General features: G+C 48.6%; 1 protein-coding gene across 1 annotated transcript in view; it reads right to left on the bottom strand.

Annotated features, from left to right (window-relative positions):
- MYO3B (myosin IIIB) overlaps positions 1-22,590 on the bottom strand; it is a 583,926-nt gene that overhangs the window by 48,223 nt on the left and 513,113 nt on the right. Inside the window, exon 34 of the mRNA XM_077447966.1 lies at positions 18,805-18,969. Within this exon, the coding sequence (XP_077304092.1) occupies positions 18,840-18,969 (130 nt within the window). The 3' untranslated portion in view covers positions 18,805-18,839. The remainder of the gene's footprint in view (positions 1-18,804; positions 18,970-22,590) is intronic.

The raw sequence follows: 22,590 nt of genomic DNA, 5'->3' as shown, positions 1-22,590 counted from the left end.
GTGGGAGCAACGGAACACACAAAGCCACACTGCAGGCTCTCACCGTCCAGCCTCGTCTTCTACTTCTCCTTCTCCTCTCTCCTCACAATTGTCCTCCACTCCACCTTCCATCACGCCAAGCTCACATTTTTCTGCAAAAAGGCAGGCTTCCGTGGGCCTAATGTTTGAGCGTAAAAAAATGATGACGCCGGATAACCCTCTTGCCCAACGGTTGGCGGCTGGCTTGTCAGAACTCATAGCCCGCCAACTACTGCCATATAAACTGGTGGACTCGGAGGCCTTTCGCAAATTTGTGGCCATTGGAACACCACAATGGAAGGTCCCAGGAAGGAAGTATTTCTCAGAGAAGGGCATCCCAGAGCTATATGGCCATGTTCAGCGGCAAGTGAATGTATCTCTGGCACACAGTGTCGGTGCCAAGATACATCTGACCACAGACACGTGGTCTAGCAAACACGGGCAGGGAAGGTATATCAGTTTTACTGCCCACTGGGTGAACCTTCTGACGGCCGTCAAGCATGTAACCCGTGGCACCCGTGTAGATTTGGTTTTACCGCCACGGATTGCATGCAGGCCTGACTCTTCTTCTCCTCCTCCTACTCCATCCTCCTCCCTCTCCTCCTCAGCTGCCTCCTCCTTTTCCGCTGCTAGCGTCTCTTCCACTGCACCGCCCAAGCTCCCCAGAACCTATTCCACATGCCAGGTGAGACGTTGCCATGCCGTGCTGCGTCTGTTGTGCCTGGAAGCAAAGAGCCACACTGGCCCGGCACTCCTTTCAGCTTTGCGTTCACAGGCAGATGAGTGGCTAACACCGCTCAATTTGACAGTTGGTAAAGTGGTGTGTGACAACGGTGCCAATCTGCTTAGCGCATTGAAACAGGGCAAAATCACGCACGTGCCGTGCATGGCACACGTCTTAAACTTGGTCGTGCAGCGATTCCTTGTCAAATACCCTGGGGTCCAGGACATCTTGCGGCAGGCAAGGAAAATCTCGGCCCATTTCAGAAGATCTTACACGGCCATGGCTCGCCTTGCTGACATTCAGCGGCGACACCATCTGCCGGTCAGACGTCTTATTTGCGATTGCCCGACGCGATGGAACTCAACCTTCTATATGCTTGATAGGCTGCTCCAGCAGAAACGTGCAGTTAACGTCTACCTGTATGAACTCTGCGAAAGAAACGGTTCTGGGGAGCTGGGTTTTTTTTCACCGCGCCAGTGGCTGCTCATGCGCGACACATGCAGACTTCTGCGGCCATTTGAGGAGATCACCAAACTGGTCAGTCGCAGCCATGGCGCCATCAGTGACATGGTACCTTATGCCTTCTTTCTGGAGCGTGCATTGCGTCGTGTCATTGATCAGGCTGTGGAGGAGCAGGAGCGGGAAGATGAGGAAGTCGCAATGCTGGATGAATTCCCAGGGGGGGCTACTCTATCTGAGACAAGTCAACAACAGGAGTCTGATGAGGAGTCAGAGGAGGATGGTGCCGGGGCGGATGAGCAGGAGCAAGAAGAGCATGCTTTAAACCTTTCTGGGATCCCTGTTGTGCGAGGATGGGGAGAGGAGAATGAAGAGGACGACATTATCCTGGATGATGAGCAGGAGCCAGGCCACCACACCGCTTCCACTTTAGTGCAAATGGGGGCCTTCATGCTCCAGTGTTTTAATAGGGACCCCCGTATAAAAAGCATGAGGGTCAAGGACCAGTACTGGGTGGCAACGTACTTAGACCCCCGGTACAAACACAAAATGGCGGAAATGTTACCGCCGTCGCAGAGGGCTGTCAGAATGCAGCACTTCCAGGCCTTGCTTCGAGAAATGCTGCATTCTGCTTTTGCGTGCGCTGGCAGAGGAGCAATTCCCACTCCCAGAGAAGGATTTGCGGGTACCAATCCAACAGCGCCTGCAAGAAGAGGCCGGTTTGAAGATGTGTTGGTGACTTCGGATATGAGGTCATTCTTTCAGCCGACCCATCGACAGGTGTCATCCGGATCCAGCATCAGGGAACGCCTAGACCGTCAGGTGTCCGACTACATTGGGTTAACGGCCGATGTGGACGCTCTGAGGAGTGATGAACCCCTAGACTACTGGGTGGGCAGGCTTGACCTCTGGCCAGAGCTTGCCCAATTTGCAATCGAACTGTTGGCTTGCCCCTCATCCAGTGTCCTGTCCGAAAGGACGTTCAGCGCAGCAGGGGGGATTGTGACCGATAAGCGTACTCGCCTAGCTCACCACAGTGTTAACTACCTCACATTTCTAAAAATGAATGAGGCATGGATCTCGGAGGAATTCAACACATGTGATCAGTAGACCATGTATATGTCTATAAACAATTTTTGGAATCAAGCACACAGACCTTCTTAATTCATTTGGCTCACTTCCCTGACCCAAAAAAGCACACCGTACTATATGCCCCTACCCTCCTCTTTGAAGAGGTTGAGCGGTGTCATATTTCTACTGGGGCTGCTTATTATGAGGGGTTCCCACCATCCCTGTGCTGTGCTGACTTCCTCCTGGGTGTTCTTATTATGAGGGGCTCCCACCATCCCTGTGCTGTGCTGACTTCCTCCTGGGGGTTCTTATTATGAGGGGATCACACCATCCCTGTGCTGTGCTGACTTCCTCCTGGGGCTGCTTACGGTGCTGCTGTCAGCGCTGTATGTCACGGAGCTGCTGTCAGCGCTGTATGTCACGGAGCTGCTGTCAGCGCTGTATGTCACGGAGCTGCTGTCAGCGCTGTATGTCACGGAGCTGCTGTCAGCGCTGTATGTCACGGAGCTGCTGTCAGCGCTGTATGTCACGGAGCTGCTGTCAGCGCTGTATGTCACGGAGCTGCTGTCAGCGCTGTATGTCACGGAGCTGCTGTCAGCGCTGTATGTCACGGAGCTGCTGTCAGCGCTGTATGTCACGGTGCTGCTGTCAGCGCTGTATGTCACGGAGCTGCTGTCAGCGCTGTATGTCACGGAGCTGCTGTCAGCGCTGTATGTCACGGAGCTGCTGTCAGCGCTGTATGTCACGGAGCTGCTGTCAGCGCTGTATGTCACGGAGCTGCTGTCAGCGCTGTATGTCACGGTGCTGCTGTCAGCGCTGTATGTCACGGAGCTGCTGTCAGCGCTGTATGTCACGGAGCTGCTGTCAGCGCTGTATGTCACGGAGCTGCTGTCAGCGCTGTATGTCACGGAGCTGCTGTCAGCGCTGTATGTCACGGAGCTGCTGTCAGCGCTGTATGTCACGGTGCTGATGTCAGTGCTCTGTATTACGGTGCTGCTGTCAGTGCTCTGTATCTCCTGCACCCTCTTGTTTGCCTACCCTGGTCCCTGACCTTCCCTCTCCTCCATTGCCTTCATTAGCTCCATAGTCCTGAATTGTCAGAACAATTTCCCAAATAAAAAAAAAATGCTTGTAGTTATCGATCCCAAATTCACCTCATACATGTATTATGCTATTGTCCAGGTGGTGGGACTACGTGCTACCCCCTAATAATTACCCCGTGGCCGCAAATTCGACCTAAAGGTTTGCGAAATTCGCCTCCCATTGAAGTCAATGGAGCCCGCGGCGAACGGTCGTTTTCGCGAACGTTTGTGTCCGTTCGCGTTTCGCGTTCGCGAAACGTCCCGTCGGAAGTTCGTCCATCACTACTGTGGTCATCCAACCCAAATTTTTGGGTTTAGATGTTTTCAGTGAAGGGTGCTATAAATGCTGCAATATACAGTTCCAAAACATTATAGACAATGGCACCTTCCAATTTTGTTGCAACAGTTTATGGCCCTCACAAGATTCATGTGAATGTATCTGAGTGTTCTGCATAGTGCCCTGATCTCAACCCAACTGAACACCTTCAGAATGAACACCACTTGCAAACCAGGTCCTCTTGTCATCACTTGATCTCGTAATTGGCTCTAGTATGGCCACAGACACATTTCAAAATCTTGTGGAAAGCTTTCCCAGTTACCTTCTGCTGATCTATCCCCTTTCTAACCACCTATCTGTTATCATTTTTACCATTATGTCTACAATACACTACCCGTGAATATTTCTGTATGTTCACTCTACATTATCTATAATTGCAGCATTGTGTTGTCATTTTCTCCAAGAATGTATTACCTGTACCTTCCCAGAAGAGTGGAGACTGTAATAATGGTCATAGTTTTGGAATGGGGTGTCCAACAGGGTCAAGAAAAAGTGAGGCACTACACAGTAGCACACATCATAAGTTTTACATTAAATGCACAAGACAGTGCCAGCAGATAAGGTTAATTTGAACCAAAAAATATCAAGTCCGTACATTATCAGGAGTCTCAAAATGTACAAACTGTTATGCTGACATCTGGATACTTTTTGGTAAATTCATGATGCTGCAAAAAGTCAGAAGACTAATGCAGCGTACACACGATCGGACTATCCAGCAGATTTAGTCCGGCGGACAAAACGCTGGACTTTGCAGCGGAGGACTGCCGGACTTTCCGAACGAGTGGACTTGCCCACACACGACTGAACTTTTCCGGCGGACTAGGACTTTTAAAATGAATGGACTTGCCCACACACGGAGTAAAGTCCATTCATTTTGAACGCCGCTCCAGGTTGACGGGACTAGTGCAGGAAGTCAATGTCGCCGCCACCATTGGCAAGATTGACACCTCGCTGGCCCCGTCACCTGGTGTGGATTAAAGGGGAAGCCCTACCCTCAAAAAATGGCGTGGGGGTCCCCCCAATGTCCATATCAGACCCTTATCTGAGCACGCAGCCCGGCCAGTCAGGAAAGGGGGTGGGGACAAGCGAGCGGCCCCCCTCCTGAGCCGTACCAGGCTGCGTGCCCTCAACATGGGGGGGGGGTGCTTTGGGGAAGGGGGGGCCCTGTTGATGAGGACAAGGGCCAGTATCTGAGGGCTCCCGGATTCCGATACGCCCCCCACCCGCAGGCCTCGACAACCAACAGCCAGGGTTGTTGGGAAGAGGCCCTTGTCCTCATCAACATGGGGACAAGGTGCTTTGGGGTGGGGGGGCCGCAGGGGCCAGTGTGGTGTCAATCTTGCTGATGTCCCGTCTACCTGGAGCCACGTTCAAAATGAAGGGACTTTTCTCCATGTGTGGGCAAGTCCGTTCATTTCAAAAGTCTGGCGGACTAGCACACAGACAGGCGGATTGTCCGCCGGACTGCCGAGTCCGGCGGACAATTTTGAGTCAAAACTTCTTTCTTGGAAAGAAAAAGTCCTCCGGAGCCCACACACGGGCGGATTGTCCGGCGAACTCTGGTCCGCTGGATAGTCTGATCGTGTGTACATGGCATAAGATACACTAAAACCATCATTTCCTTTTCTGTGCAGTTATAAAGAAGATCCAAATGTTATACAGACCCTGTGCTGCGTGCCTTCAATAGCTTGTTCTAGCATTACTTTTTACTTTTAAATACTGCATGACTCAAGGGTAAGAGCTTTGTTGAGAACAGTCATTTAATTATCCAACAATGTGGGATAACTAAATGGGATAACTAAATGCTAGCACAGCTTTCCTGCATGGCCACGCACGTTCATGTAAGAGCATGCCTTGTCCATTTAAAGGATAAGTTCACGTTTTGTAACATGTTACATGTTACACCCATATTCGGGGTGTAACATGTAACATGTTACAAATGCACTGGCCTTTGCACCTCCCTGAGTCTCCATTTTGACAGCGACTGGGGGATCTCCCCCCCACCCCACCCACTCGCTGTCACAATCTAAAGAAAACGCTCCGCTCTGTGTTCTGTGAATGGGAACAACAGGATCCACAAGGAAAATATGGAAATGGTGAGGAGCACTGGGGCTTTGTGACATTTAAAATGCGTAACATCAGACATGTACAGAACACAATACCATCCAAGTAGATATAATGGATGGTGCGTTTGCCAAGGGGCCACTAGGCAAACGCACCACCCATTATATCTAGTTAGATGTATTGCATTCTGTACATGTTTACATTTTTAATGTTCAGTCATTTTTGCTACTAGAGGGGAATTTTTAAACCTTCCCAATAAATATTTTATTTTATATTTGATTTTATATTTACTTGTGTGTCACAAATCCCCAGGGCTCCTCACCATTTCACCATTTCCCTTGTGAATTCTGTTGTATATCAGTAGGGGCTGACACCCACCATTGGCAAACCTTTGGCTCTATGTGGGATATTTATATACTGTGAATGGGAAAACTAGAAGTCCCGACTGCCTTTGTGGCTGTTAATCGCTCTAGGTAGTACATTGAGCTTTCTGTCAAAGTGTAACTGCCTACTTGTAGCAGAGGTACGGGCAGATAGATAAACAGTCTGCAGGACTGTGGCATTACACCCACGATCTGCTAATCATGGCTGCAATGCTTTACAGGCCCCTAACAAAAAAATAATGAATGCATATTTTTTACCTGCAAAATTTTTTGTAAAAGTGAACTAATCCTTTAACCACTTGCTATCTATCCGCCGTCATTATGCTGCGGCAGGTCTGCTCGTTCTCGCAAATTGCTGTAGCTGTACGTCGGCCCTTTAAACAGCTATAGCAGGCACAAGCGCGGGCTGCATGGTGGGGGGAGCTGATGTGTGTGGCGGGTGTCCGCGTTGTCTGCTGGCCACCCGTGATCACTCCACAGAGAGGCAGATAGGGGCTCTGTCAATTTAAACAAACAGATTCCCATTCTGTCAGGGGAGTAGAGAGTGATCGTCTGTTCCTAGTGATTAGAAACAACAATCTCTCTCCTCCTCCAGTCACTAGACTGCCCCCACAGTTAAAAACAGCTCCCAGGAAACACATTTAACCCCTTGATCACCCCCTAGTGTTAACCCCTTCCCTGCCAGTGACATTTATACAGTGATCAGTGCATTTTTATAGCATGTGCAGAGCTGGGTTAAACAGTGTATTACTGGATTTTAAAGTGGAGCTTCACCCAAAGGGGGAAGTTCCACCTGTTTGCACCCTCCACAATTTCACTGCCACATTTGGCATTTTTTGGGGGGGAGCGGGTACTTGGTTTTGACTGACTTATCATTTTTTGAAGGAGACTGGAGCTCCTCTTTAAACCGTATAGACACTTATTTTTAATGTTTTACATAGCTATATCTGCAAAAGGGGCCAGCCTGAAATGATCTAGCAGGACTTCATTTTCTGACTAGAGTTCCACTTTAACTTCTTGCTGACCAGCCGCTGTATAACAGGTTGGCTCGCCTGTGTGAATTGCCGTAGCTGTACTGCGGCCGATTTAAGGCCTATAGGGGGCACTCACTCGTGCCGGCCACCCACGATCGCTACTCAGAGAGCCAGAACGGGGGGGTCGCTGATCACCATCATTAGTAGTAAAAAAAAAATGAATAATAAAAATGCCATAAATATATCACCTATTTTGTAAACGCTTTTGCGCAAACCAAACAATATACACTTATTGCAATTTTTTTTTTTTACCAACAATATGTAGAAGAATACATATTGGCCTAAACTGATGAAGAAATTTATTTTATTTTTTGGGGGGGATATTTATTATAGCAAAAAGTAAAAAATATAATTATTTTTTTTCAAAATTGTCGCTCTTTTTTTGCTTATACCGCAAAAAATAAAACCCACAGTGGTGATCAAATACCACCAAAATAATGCTCTATTTGTGGGGAAAAAAGGACATACATTTTTTTGGGTACAGTCCCGCACGACCACATAATTGTGAGTTAACGTGACACAGTGTCGTATCGCAAAAAATGGCCTGGTCATTAAGGGGGCAAATCTTCTGGTCCTTAAGTGGTTAAGGGAGCCAATGTGCGAGCAGCAGGTACCTCTGTTGCCACTGGGTCTCACTGCAGTTGTGACCGCTACAGATCCAGTCCTAGACTATACATGGGACTTTCATCTCTTGCCGCAAACAGCTTAACCAGCTGTGTTTCATGAGAAATACAGCTGAGCTACACCTGGACTTCGTTCTTTCCCTTGTCTGGCAGGTGGCATATTATGTCAGGTTGTAGACTTCATATTATGATCCTTAAACCATATGTTATTTGATTCGTACTCGTAATCCCGCCGGTTTAGAATGGTCTTTGGTTGGCTACTTGCGCTACAACAGTATATATTTTTTAGCATGAAAACAATCCTGTAGAAGCAAACTTTCTCTCTTTCAGTTAATAAAAGACCTCTCGGAATAATGCTGCCTCAGTAGTTTAGATTTCAGCCTCAATGTGGCTTCAATAAATATTTTTCAACGCTATTGTGGAGGAGTAAACTGAGACATCTTGTTTATGCCACACTCAGACTGTCTGGATGTGATTACTTTTTAATAAAACTGAAGCTGGAGCTGCATCATAAACACAGATTTAGGGCTAAACTACATGGGTGCTTTTAATATTTTGCCACTAAGCAATTTAACCGCTTGTTGCCAATCACCTTGTTTGTAACACATTGAAGATGAGTTATAAATGTGGAGACTGGCAGAATGTGTTTTAATCACTCAAATCCACAAGTTTAAAGTTGTCTGCAAACTTTCTGTATATTTGGTACACGACGAGCCGAGTAACAAAGGAGGCAGGAAACTGAGGCTGAAATTTCGAGACCTGTTGCTGGAGTGTTTATCGGAAGATCATGAATGGGACACACGGGCATGGATAAAAGAACAGGGAAAGAGAGGGAGAAAAGAAAGAAACTTGACATAGAGGACACTTTGATCTCTTGATCCAGCCACTGCTGCAGGGCAGGTTTTTGAAGATTGTTGGGAATACAGAAAAGAAGAGCCCGGAGCGAAAACGAAATAAAATGAAGAGATAGCGCAGGGCGGGCATGACAGAGTTAACAGGGTACAGAGAGGGTTAGGTCTTTCTTGATTGGAGGAGCGGTGGGGAGGAGGGGACAGGAGAGTAAAAAGGAGCTGGCCCCTCCCCCCTCCATCATCAGTGCAGAGAACAGGAACAAGCTTGCCGCCCTGGGCAGCTCAGGACGGGCACGTGGAGTGGAAGGGAGGTTTGTAGCGGTCGCGGTTTGGGCTGGGTCGGTCGGGCCCAGCCGCCATCACCCGCGATCGCGGCGCTCGGGGGGGGGGGGGGGGTTACTACCCTGGCATGCTGCGGCTGCGCGACCTGCGCATGCCGCCCGTTCGGAGCGGGGGCGGCAGGCACCGGGTTCAGGCACTCAGCACGGCCCGCGGCCTCCGGCGGGCGGAGGGGTCTCAGCGTTTCTCTGCAGCCCTCCGGATAGCGGCCTTCATTCCATACGGCCCGCCCTGTCGTTCCGATGGGGGGCCGAACCTCGGTGGCGGGACTCCCGGCCTTGGGTTGCGGGGTGGACCACTGCACCGGGTGGTGACCCTCGTGGTCCAGCCCGCGGCATCGGCGGGGGCTAGCGGATGGCAGAGCGGCGGTGGGGGCCGCACCCAGCGATGGCCGCCTGGCCTCCTCTGCCTGGGCAGGCAGCTCTCCTTGGTCGGGGGACATGGCCGCCGGGCCTACACGGCCTCGGCGGGCGGCTCGACACGCTCGGGGCCTCGCACAGCGCTGGCCGCCGGGCCTACACTGCCTCCGCAGGTGGCTCTCCGCGGGCGGGGCAGCACCCGGCGATAGCCGCCGGGCCTACACTGCCTCGGCAGGCGGCTCTCCGGACCGGACATGGACATGTGCTCGGCAGGGGGGGCAGGCTGGGGGGACCGAGGCGCCCCACCCCCCCCCCCGTTTGTGGCCCTCCTAGAGGAACGCGCAGACCCAGCAGTGGCCGCCGGGCCTGCACTGCCTCGGCAGGCGGCTCTCCAGACACCGGACATGGACATGTGCTCGACAGCGGGGGGCAGGCTGGGGGGACCGAGGCGCCCCACCCCCCCCCCCCCCCCCCGTTTGTGGCCCTACTAGAGGAACGCGCAGGCCCAGCAGTGGCCGCCGGGCCTGCACTGCCTCGGCAGGCGGCTCTCCGGGCACCAGACAAGGACATGTGCACGGCAGCGGGGGGCAGGCTGGGGGGACCGAGGCGCCTCACCCCCCCCCGTTTGTGGCCATCCGGGAGGAACACGCTGACCCAGCAGTGGCCGCCGGGCCGGCACTGCCTCGGCGGGCGGCTCTCCGGGCACCAGTTTTTGGCCCGGCTGGGGGGACCAGGAAACCCAAAACCCAGTTGGCGGCCATCTCGGAGCCAGCTGGTGGACCACGCGGGTCGGAGCCCCGTCGGGCAGACCTTGTTCAGCTGCGGGCGCCAGGCTGCCGTTCCCTCAGCTGGCAGTTCCAACAGACGAAGACGGACCGGAGGGCTTCCGGCCTCGTGGATCATCTCCATCCTGGGGGATGCTTCCCCAGAAGGGCTGCACCTCACGGGGGACAGTTGGTCAAATGCGGCGAACAAGGAGGCGGAAGGAGTGCCCCAGGATTGATCGGCGGCGAGGGTGGCCAGTCTTGCGGATGGTGGGACTCTTCCTAGGCAGTCAGGTATGCTACTTTGCAATTTTCTATTTCTTGGTAGTTAGTACGGGTAGGGGGAGGCCACAGTGGGGGGTAGAGGCACTCGCGCCTGTTTGCATGCGGGTGTTCCCCTGGGTTCGTCCGTCCTATCGTCACGTCGGTGCCAGGGCGGTACGGGAGTGCGGGAGTTTAATGGTTGGGGGAAGGGGCAACGGGTCCGGTCTGCAGCCGGGTTTGTGCGGAAGGGAATGGGGCTCTGGCCGGGACAGTAGGGGGAGAGCGCTGCTGGCCCAGCTGGCGCAGAGCGACAGGGGGGCATTACATGCCCTTGAGGTGGGGTTTTTGCAAGGGCAATAGATGGGGATGCCGGGTTTTTTCCATGTTGGGTGCGGACGCAATTCGGGTTTCAGTGTTTTCAAGGAAAGGGGGGCCGGGGAGCAGTGACCCGGAGACAGGGGTGCTGGGCCGCATGGGGCACGGGCAACAGCAGGGCTGGGCCCGGCGGAGGGATGGGTGTCCTGTCCTACTGGGGGAAATAGTGGGGGGGCCCTAGCTGAGGTGGGGGGCCCCGTCCTACTTGGGAGGGAGCATGGTGGGTTGTGCCGACCTGAGTTTGGGGGTTCCTTCCTGCCGGAAGACTCGTGGGGAGGGGCTAGCGTAGGTATGGGGTTTGTTTCATTTTCTTGCTAGGCACAACGGGCTTTGGTGCTCAGTTGCGTGGGGGGTGCCCTACTGGGCACTACACAAAAAAAAAAAAAATAAATAAAATAAAATAAAAAAAAAACCTACATAAATAAACAATCACATAAAAGGCAAAATGACAACGTAGATAAATATATAGTGAGGGTTGGGGCACAAACGGTAGTTGCCTAGTGGTTTGGGTGTGGTTGTAGTAGGGGGTTCTTTTCTTAACGGTGGATATCGGGGGGTTAGGCCCATCGGATGTATGGGTGTCCCTGCTCGACGGTGTAATAATGGTGGTTGGGTCCATTGGAGGTGTTGGGGGGTCCTGTGGGGCTGGGGGATATCAGTGGGTTGGGCCCATCGGAGGTACAGGGCCCCTTCCTATCTGAACTGGGGTCGGTCGGTCCCATCGGAGGTAGGGGCGGCCCCCTTTTCATAACGGTGGAGGGGTGTTGGGCGGGCCCATCGGAGGATGGGTGGCCCTTCCTGACGGTGGAGACGGAGTGGTCTGGCCCATCAGAGGTATGGGGGGATTTTTTACTAATGGTGGAGAACTGTTGGTTATGCCCTTCGGAGGTATGGGGGGCTCTTCCTAACGGTGAAGTGATGTTTGGTCGGTCCCATCAGTGGTATGGGCGGCCCCTTCCTGACGATGGAGAAAGGTTGGTTGGGCCCAGCAGGTTTGGGTGGCCCTGCCTAAACTGTTCACATATGGTGGTGGAGCCCATCGGTGGTATGGTGCCCCTTTTATGATGGTGGAAACTTTTGATTGGGCCCGCGGTGGGGTGTGGTTTCCCTTCCTGACGTGATGGTGGTGGCGGGTGAGTATCTGGTAGGTATGGAAGTAGAGACTTATGTATTCACGGTGGTGACTTCGGGCTACTGAGTACATATCTGGTGAGTACGCAAGCAGTTCAGTATACCATCGCGGTGGTGACATCAGGGTGGCAAGTAAGTATACGGTAAGTAGTAGAGTAGGCAATGGTGGGTTTATGGGCCTGCACGGGCTGTAGATGGGACGTTAGCTTATTGTATTACCTGCATTAAACTTGTTGGTACGTGATGGGGGATTTCACAGTTGGTGATTGATTGCGCTTTGGGGGGTGATCGGGCAGGTTGGTGATGGGCTATAGGCGTTTACGGGCGCGTGTCCGGCCGGACGGGCTGTGGGGTTTCCTTCGTGGGCCGGGGGAATAAGGTTTTCCTCTTGGATTCAGAGTATGTCGGTTGGGAGGTACGAGGCATGGCCATGGGAGTGTGCTGGCCATTAAGGGAGGTAGGTCTGTGTAGGGGTGCTGTGGGGCGCTTCCAAGGGGTCATGGTGCGGGCAGTTTCGGCTTCCACGTCATGTGGGGTTTGGGGATCAGCGGTCCTTGGTAGGGTGTTGCCACCTCCTAGGGGCAGAACGTCATCCTAAAAGCAGGAAGGCTTGGGAGTTGGGCTGCTTCATAAGGGGATATTGCAGTATTCTTGTCATTGGTGCATCGGGCAGGGATGGTACTGTGGGTCCCGGGGAGAGGGTTGCGGGTTAGTTTCTGGGTTCAGTGAGTTGGGTATGTTTCTTTAACTCGCAGTGCTGCTGTCGCTTCATTGCCATTTGGAGGACGAGCGCTATCGGTGTCTCCCCTCCCCACACGCGAAAAGTCGGGACACGTAGAGCTCTGTGCGGTGGTAGCTGCAGAGGACTGGGTTTGGGGCCATTGTTTTGTTTTTCGGGTTATGTCGGCAAGGGGGTTTCGTGGTGCACAATGGCTTTCCCTGGGTTTGCGGCAGGGGCTGGTGGGAGAGGCCAGCTGGGTAGCCTTTCCAGTAGATTTGGGGGGCATGGTACTACGGTACTAGAGGGGTAATGATGGGCTTGAGCGGCTGGTCCGAAGGCGGGGGGCCGTGGCGACGGTGGGGGAATGTCCACCATGTTCATATTCCTCGTCAGTTTGTTTGAGAGGTCATGGGCGTCGGGTTATTTCCTCGGGATTGCATTGTCTCACTTTTGCGGCAGTGGGTAAGCGGCCAGGTGTGGGTCGGGTTCAGGTCCGGTTTTCAGCTCATTTGCGGGGTAACCGAGTTGGTCCTAGGGGTATATGTGTGTATACATACATCTCTGTAGCTAATATTTTGTTTTGTTGTTCCTTTTTTCCTCTTTCTTTCTCACATCCTGTCGACGATTTCAGGTGCGGGCAGGCTGCCAAGGTTTTTTTCTTTTTTCTTTTCTTTTAATTTTTTGGGCCCTTGTATGGGTTTCAGGGGACAAGTGAGGCAGACTGTCGGAGTGGGGGACACTGTTTTGGGCATGGCTATACGAGCGGCCGGCTCTCTTTGAGCAGGAGTGCCGGGCAGGCTGGGGAGCGCGGCATGCCTGTAGGGCGCAGAATAGGCACTACTGGATGGGGCCCGCCGTATACTGCCGGTCAAAAGGTTTGTGGTTACCATGTGCGCTTGATGTCCATGTGGGTGGTTACGAGGGTGCTGAAGGTGGAGTTGGGCACACACGCGGGGCTTTCCTGGCGGAGGCTGTGTGGGGGCCCCGCAGCATTGCCCGTTTAATTGTAGATTGTGACTGCCTGGCAGCTGGGGCTGGAAATAGTTAACTAAAAAGGGTAATGGGGATGTCGGCCTGTGTGGGGTCAGGAATGTTGGCTGGGCAGCAGGTGGTTAGAGCTGGACATGGATACTGGTAGGTGCTTCTGGGGTAGGGAAGTGACCTTTATTCTGGGCGGAGGAATTTGGGGGCCCGGGGGTTTGCAGGTGGCAGCTGGAGAGCGTAGGGGTTGGTGGGGCTCCCAAGGGTAAGGTGTTCCCCTTGGGCGCTGTGGCGGGTGTTGGTCTTGGCTGGTGAATGAAGAAACCTCGGATAAGGAGAGTAGGGACCCATTGGTGGTATGGGTCCCGATGGTGGTATTCCAGCTAACGGTGGTTTTAGCTGGAATTTGGTTAACGGGTGCACTGCGGTCAGTTGGTTGTCTCCGAGCCAGTATGTCGGCTAGAGGCCTATTAGCAGATATAAAAGGTTCCGCAGTGCATTAGTATTATTATTAGTATTATTATTATTAAATAGAGGGTATGTGTAGTGCCCGCCAAGACCAATGCGAATATCAGATGTTTATGGTTATGTTCATTTAAATTTATTAATAAAGGGGCTGCTACGGCCAATTTTACCCCAACTTGGTGTGGTCTCTATTAATTGGGAATGGTAATGGGGCCTGTAGCAAGGTTTGTCCGTTAGCATAGAGGGACAGTACATCTGTTATACAATAGTCAAGAAGAGCCCGGAGCGAAAACGAAATAAAATGAAGAGATAGCGCAGGGCGGGCATGACAGAGTTAACAGGGTACAGAGAGGGTTAGGTCTTTCTTGATTGGAGGAGCGGTGGGGAGGAGGGGACAGGAGAGTAAAAAGGAGCTGGCCCCTCCCCCCTCCATCATCAGTGCAGAGAACAGGAACAAGCTTCCCACCCACCCTCCCTGTTTGTTTTTCGTACTTGACTTTGTTTCTTCCGACAGATCGGTGTGTACTCAGGATGTCGTTGCAGCGGGCGGGTGTTGGTCTTGGCTGGTGAATGAAGAAACCTCGGATAAGGAGAGTAGGGACCCATTGGTGGTATGGGTCCCGATGGTGGTATTCCAGCTAACGGTGGTTTTAGCTGGAATTTGGTTAACGGGTGCACTGCGGTCAGTTGGTTGTCTCCGAGCCAGTATGTCGGCTAGAGGCCTATTAGCAGATATAAAAGGTTCCGCAGTGCATTAGTATTATTATTAGTATTATTATTATTAAATAGAGGGTATGTGTAGTGCCCGCCAAGACCAATGCGAATATCAGATGTTTATGGTTATGTTCATTTAAATTTATTAATAAAGGGGCTGCTACGGCCAATTTTACCCCAACTTGGTGTGGTCTCTATTAATTGGGAATGGTAATGGGGCCTGTAGCAAGGTTTGTCCGTTAGCATAGAGGGACAGTACATCTGTTATACAATAGTCAAGACCTCAGGACTTGAGTTGACTTAGGACAGCCTCATAATATAGTGTAAATACTAGAAGATTACTCCAGTTCAGAGGAGAGCTGCTGTGAGGAATCTAAAGGCAAGGAGGAGGATGGGTTTTGCACAAACAAAAAATTTAATATATAGTTAGCAAGGTTGAATAAAGACACCAGTCCAACCTGAGTGAGTGTCTACAATTGTCCCTATCCCTGTACATTGCACACTCACATAGGTCCCTACCCTCAAGGAGCCCACAATCCAAGGTCCCCATTCATATACTAGGGTCAATTTTGGACAGAAGCCAATTAACCTACCTGCGTGTCTTTGGAGTGTGGGAGGAAGCCAGAGTACCCGGAAGAAACCCACGCAGGCACAAGGAGAACATGCAAACTCTAGGCAGGCAGTGTCATGGTTAGGATTTGAACCAGCGACCCTTCTTACTGCTAGGTGAGAGTGCTAACCACTACACCACTGTGCCGCCATGAATATATTGCTGCTTACCAGTTCTTAGATGGGATGGCCATCACTATAGCTTTTGCCCAGTTCATGAGGAACATGTTGAAATTTGCCCTGTGTATAGGCAGCTTAACCACTTTCAGACCGGACCATTTTGCTGGTCAAAGACCAGACCACTTTTTGCGATTCGGCACTGCGTCGCTTTAACTGACAATTGCGCGGTCGTGCGACGTGGCTCCCAAACAAAATTGACGTCCTTTTTTTCCCACAAATAGAGCTTTTTTTTGGTGGTATTTGATCACCCCTGCGGTTTTTATTTTTTGCGCTAAACAGACAAAAATAGAGCGACAATTTTGAAAAAAACGCATTATTTTTTACTTTTTGTTATAATAAATATCCCCCAAAAATATATAAAAAAAACATTTTTTTCCCTTAGTTTAGGCCGATACGTATTCTTCTACATATTTTTGGTAAAAAAATCGCAATAAGCGATTATTGATTGGTTTGCGCAAAAGTTATAGCGTTTACAAAATAGGGATAGTTTTATAGCATTTTTATTAATAATTTATTATTATTTTTTTTTTACTAGTAATGGCGGCGATCAGCGATTTTTATTGTGACTGCGACATTGTGGGGGACCCATCGGACATTTTTGACACATTTTTGGGACCTTTATTTATGTAATCACTGCTATATAAATGCAGTGATTCCTTTGTAAATGACACTGGCAGTGAAGGGGTTAACCAGTGGGTGGCAGTGTAGGGGTTAAGTGTTCCTAGGGGTGTGTTACTAACTGTGGGGGGGTTGGGCTTTCATTTAGTGAACACTGATCTCTGCTCCAATCACATGGAGCAGAGATCAGCGTCACTAGTTGCTAGGCAGAATGGAGAAATGCTGTTTACAACGGCATTTCTTCATTCGGCCGCTCCGTGAGACGATCGCGGGTATGCCCGCTGCGATCGAGTCCGCGGGTCCCGCGACCGGACTCACGGGGGTCCCGACCAGCGTGGGAGCGCGCCGCCGGCGGCGCGCTCCCGGTGGCAGGGCGGCAAATTTAAAGGGACGTAAATGTACGCCCATTTGCCTGCCCGTGCCATTCTGTCGACGTACATCGGCGTGCGCTGGTCGGCAAGTGGTTAAAGTGGAACTTTACCCATAACAACTTGATAAGAAATAATGTTCTTTAGCAAGGAAAATGTGGAGCTTGTCAGAATGTGGTTTGCATAGCGGGAAAATACATTGCACCTTAATAATTATGCTACCAAAATTAGCGTGTGGTGTAAATTGCCTCCAGCATTGTTCCTGTTTCTTGCTGGAGGCCGCCATTTAGTTGAAGCCCAGAGCCCCAGCAGTAAATTATAAAACGAAACTAAACCTATCAATTTAACGGTTTCAAAAACAGTTACATTTTTGGAATGCTGGGATTGCGAACTGCAACACTTGCTTGTTTCCTCAACCAAACGGTTTTTGTAGATTGATGGGAATACAGTAAAGACCTCAGAACTTGAGTTGTCTTAGAACAGGCTCATAATATAGTGTAAATACTAGAAGAGAAATCTAAGGGGAAGGAGGAGGATGGGTTTTGCACATGCTTAAGGCGGGGCTCACAGCAGGAGTCCGGTGCATCTCCAATCACAGTTTCAGGTCCGATTTCAGCCCGAATCGTGGACTGAATTCGGACCTGAAACGGACCAAAAGATGCACAGGACTCCTCTGCAATTTGCACCAGAGCCGCGGCGGAGATGTGTGAAGTGGCTCCATAGAGAGCCGGTCACAATCTCCTACTATGCAAATTGGATGTTGGGAAACCCTCATCCAATTCACAATAGTGTGCACCCAGCCTAAAGTGTTTAAAAAACCCAAAAACAAAAATGTTATATATTGTTTCTTACCAGTTCTTAGATGGGATGGCCAACACTGCAGCTGTGTTTCAAGCAGAATGTTAAACTTTTTTTTAGAACGCAGGGTGTTTTTGGCAGAAGAGATTTTCAATGTCTCTTCTATCAAAAAATACCCTTTCCTGTGTATTCTAGCTATTTTTCATAGCGTTTTTTATAACCTGCACGGCATGCGCAGTGTACAATCCCATCACTTGTATGATGCCGCCCCTCTGCCAAGCAACCTACACACTTCTGCAAAGTGATCCTCATCCTCACCTCCTGTTTTACCCTTCAAAAGGCTGCACCATCACGCACATGCATTGCACATGGTTGCAGAGAGGTTGTGACATGATCCTATTAACTTGAGGATGTCACATTTAGGGGAATGCTGCCTGCCAAATGCAATGAGGGAGGTTAACTTGAGGAGCCTACAAAAAAAAAATCATTGCAGCCGCTGCATGTCCTTGTTCGGATGGGCGGTTGCAGAGGGTAAGAACAGCGGTTCAACTGCCTGCTTTTACCACTGCCTGAATGAGAAGGAATATATTTTTTTGAGTATTGTGTTTCATGTGTTGTCATTCCCTAAGCCAATTGAAGATTCCCAACTCCTGTGCTAAATCAGCCTCTCAACCTCTACATAGATACAAGTTACAGATGAATTCTGCTGCAATATATTAAAGTGCTGTGTATGGTGATGTTAAAATGAAATTGTATTCCAGTAAAACAAAATAGTATAAACTAAAGCTATCCATACAATGCTTGGGTTTTTGCAAATTCTTTCTAAAATGGACAAAATTCTAGCTGTGGGAGGGGGGTCCTATCGGCACTGCCTGGCTTGACAAAAGTCTATTTTTCAATTGACTTTTGTCGAAGGAGCCGGGTGGAAAATTGTGACCTAACAGTGGCGGCATCCTATCAGATGCCATCACTGTTCAGTTATTCATTATCCACAGGTGTCACTAACTAATGAATGCAATAGCTGGCAGGAGTGATTCCTTCACCCACACTGTTTATCGTGGATTGGGGAATCAAATGATTCACTCAGGATGCAGGTCATGTTTTATATATACACCAAACTGGGTATATATAAGCATTTCAGTATTTGGATAGTCACTTTCATCCACAAGAAGAAAAAATAAACTAAACTAAATTTACTAATGAAATTGACATTATTCACTTAGCAAAGTCAATGTGTACTGAGCTCTTTTGATTTTGAATAACCAATGCAAAAATCCTGTTTTTTCAACCGCCTCAAACATTCAAAGTGAACACATTTACTTTTTTTAATAAACAGCTTGTACTTAATTGATAAATCTTCCATATTGTATTGTTGTAAACTTACAGTATGTATACATTATATAGGGTCCAAATCTCCTGTGATCTTTATAGAAAACATGATTATCCCTGCAATAAATATCACATATTCTTACCAGTTCCAAAATAATGTGGATTAGAGAACAGAGGTTTAGCTAGAGGCAAAAAACATTTCTTGCTGTGCCAAAGGAGAGCAAACAGATAGATCCTCCTCAGGAATGGAATCGGCAGTTGATAAGAGTTTGTAATATTCATCTTCTCTGTCTAGCACTTTGACTTGGCTGAAACAGATAGGTGAAAAATAAATCATACAATACATTAAACAATCTATTACGAGTCTCCGATTTGTATGGCATATTAGGGTCCAACAACCGGAGTGTTAAAACACAACATTTTGTTAGTGGAGACAAAAGGAAAAAAAAGCAGTAACTTATTGTTATATTGTTAAAGAAATAATACAAACTTCTCTGACTCTCTTCAGTTGGAAAAGTCCAACTATTTTATTTTATTTTATTCGATGAGTTTATTTGATGTGCAGAAATAAACTGCATTATTTCTGAAAATGGGCATGTGCAGCTCAGACTGGCAGAATCAGTTATAATAGAAGGAACCGGGAGGAACCCCCTACGGGTGGGACTTTACCGGCACTACCACATCCACAAACAGTAATTGAAAAAATATAAAAAATGTATTGAAAAACATATAGAATGTTGCACATGAACGTGGATGTATAAATACAAAAGATGCAAAGAAAAGATCTAGCTTCCTGAACCCAACACGTTTCAGAGATGAATGCTGTCTCCTTCATCAGGGGTTTTCACAGGAAATATAATATCTGTATGGAGCAGTGACATCAATTGCAGGCAGGGGGGCCTCTCAGAGGGCTCTTGATGGGACGTTTTTGGAGAAGCTGCTAATGAACCTAATTCACTTGACTATCTTACTGAATTGGTGCCTGCAATTGATGTCACTGCTCCATACAGATATTATATTTCCTGTGAAATCCCTGATGAAGGAGACAGCATTCATCTCTGAAACGTGTTGGGTTCAGAAAGCTAGATCTTTTCTTTGCATCTTTTGTATTTATACATCCACGTTCATGTGCAATATTCTATATGTGTTTTTCAAAACATTTTTGATATTATTTCAATTACTGTTTTTGTACGTGGTAGTGCTGGTAAAGTTCTACCCGTAAGAGGTTCCTCCCTGTTCCTTGATACAATCGGGATGTGGCATACCTTTCTTGAGTTCTCCATATCAGAAGCCCTTTTCAGTTATCATAGAAGAGGCCAATAGGGTCTTCTTCATAAAAATCCTACCTGTCAGCATTTTATTTAGCTTAAATTACACTTTAAGGCAGTATTAAACCCAAATCCAAAAATGTATTGTATTGCAGCTTAAAAACTATTAGATGTGGTGGTTGCATTCAGTTTCTTTTTTTAGGCTTTTACTTTCATCTGGTGATCCAGCCAGTAAGTCTGTTATTTTTCAATTTCCTTTAGCAGATCAAGCTGTCTAGCAAAAGTTTAATTTAGAGGGTTGAGCCAACCCATGTAACACTGAAGAAGGTGTAATAAAATACGGTTGCTGTAGCTGCTTAAAGTGTATATAATAAGGCTTACCTGTAGGTACTGGAAATATCTCCTAAACATGCATGGTTTAGGAGATATTTAATATGTACGCTTGCATGCACACTGAAGAAAGGGCACAACCATGCCATTTCTGAAGGGCTTGTGCCGTGACCGTTGGCTCCTGTGCACAGGTGCGGGAGTGCCGTTATGCGACTTCGGCCAGTCACACGGAAGAAAGAGGGATGAAGATGGATGCCACCAGTGGGGAGCTTGTGGACATCACAGGCTTTGTTTGCAGGTAAGTGCATAGTTAAATAGTTAGTAGGGTTGAATAAAGACACCAGTCCATCAGGTGAAAATAAAGGAAAAAACTCCTAATAAAATGTTTTTTTTATGCAACCGCAAAAATTAAAGCCTAACTCCAGGCCACTAAAAAATATTCCCTGCAGTGGAGCAGTGCCTGCACTGTAAGAGTTAATTCTTTGAATTCAGCCCAAAACATTTGGGCTGAAACCAGACCTGAAACGGTGAATGGGGACGCACTAGATCCCCGCTGTGAGCCGCATGCGGCAATAGTGGGAACCCAGCCTAACAATGTATATAGTCTTTATTTGGTAAAGTCCATTCATTCTGAAATTCAATGCTATATTTAAACAAAATTTTGAATTACCTTCGAACAGCATTTGTCAATGTTATGAGAATTTTAGTACAAATGCTCGTGCAAACATTTGTTCAAAAATCTACTAGTGTATGGCCAGCTTAAGATAGCAATGCCGTTCACTTTGGAGAGATTTCCTTTCTTGTCTTGTTGAGTCTTTAGGATTGGAAGTGAAGGGAATTTTCCTTAGTGAGACACAGGAAGCAAAAAATACCCTTAACCTGATAGGAAATTTAATCGTTATCCTTTTGATAAACTGAAAAAAATAATTTTAGCTTTACATATACTTTACAGTGAAACTTTACTCATGACAACTTGATAAAAAATAAAGTTCTTTAGCAAGGAACATGCATTCCACATTAATTAGGCTCCATGTATACTACGAGCTAAAAAAAAAAAAAAAATGCTGGAAAAAAGCTGTATAAAACAAATAATGTTAAAAAAAATTCCAGCGTTTTTCCCTTTTGTGTGCTGGGGTTTTGCTTGTGTTTAGCAGTTCAACTGATTGTTAAGTTGCAGGCTATTAAGCTGGCTGTCACATCCTTAACAACCGATGGCTCATTAGCTGTCAGCGGGTTCCTCACTGACAGCTGATTGTAAACAAAGGAATTGCTGGCAATGAAAATGTTAAGAATAAAAACAGTGTGGGAGTCCCCTCCTCCAACCCATGCCAGGCCCTTCAGGTCTGGTATGAATTTTAAGGGGAACCCCACAGCAAAAAAATATATATATATGGCATGAGTCCCTCGATGAAGTATGAATTTGTAGGGGAACCCCGTGCCAAAATGTAAAAAAAAATGGCGTGGGAGTCTCCCCCAAAACTCATACCAGACTAGAGGACCCTGATCCAATCATGCAGCCTGGCAGACCAGAAAAGAGGAGGGACCAGTGAGACGGTCCCCCCTCCTAAACCATACCAGGCCACATGACCTCATGGAGGGGTGCTTTGGGGTAGGGGACAAGGGCCTCGTCCCAACAACCCTAGGCGGTGGTTGTGAGGATTTGCGGGTGGGAGTCTTATTGGAATCTGGGAGCCCCCTTTAACAAGGGGGGCCCCAGATCCCACCCCCATGTGCATGAATATGGGGTACATTGCACTCATTCACCAAAAGTGTTAGACGTGAGTAAAAACACAGAGCCGTTTTAGATGTCCAAAAAAAAAGATGTAAAAACCAGGGGTGCTCGAGGGGGGGGGGGGGGGTACTCACTCATCCCCACTTTCTTGAACTGGCAAGCTGTATGCTTATATAAGGATCTGGTATGGATTTTGAGGGGACACACCATTTAAAAAAAAAAATTGGCGGAGTGTTCTCCAAAAATCAATACAAGACCCGAATGGCCTGGTATGGATTGGGGGGGGGGGGGGGGGCTGTGCTGTTTTTTTCATTGGTGGCAATTCTTTTGTTTACATTCAGCTGTCAGTGGGGTATCCCGCTGACAGCTAATGAGTCATTGATTGTAAAGGAACTGGCAGCTGGCTTGCCGGTCCATTCTTCTGCAACCAGCTATTTACTGGTTGTCAAGGATGCCGGTATTAAAAAAATGGCTATTAGAAGCAGTTGACAATGTTTAGGAGAGTTCAGCATTTGGGAGCCAAATTGGTCCCAAAAATGAAAAAAAAAAGTTTGAAAAACGCTTCTAGCCTACAATAGTGTGCATGGACACATAGGATA

This window comes from Lithobates pipiens, unplaced genomic scaffold (genome assembly GCF_037356315.1).
Source record: "Lithobates pipiens isolate NorthernLeopardFrog02 unplaced genomic scaffold, aLitPip1_a1.2 Scaffold_22, whole genome shotgun sequence".
Lineage (NCBI taxonomy): Eukaryota > Metazoa > Chordata > Amphibia > Anura > Ranidae > Lithobates > Lithobates pipiens.
The sequence above is the reverse complement of the archived record's forward strand: the minus strand, read 5'-3'. Positions and strand labels throughout refer to the sequence as shown.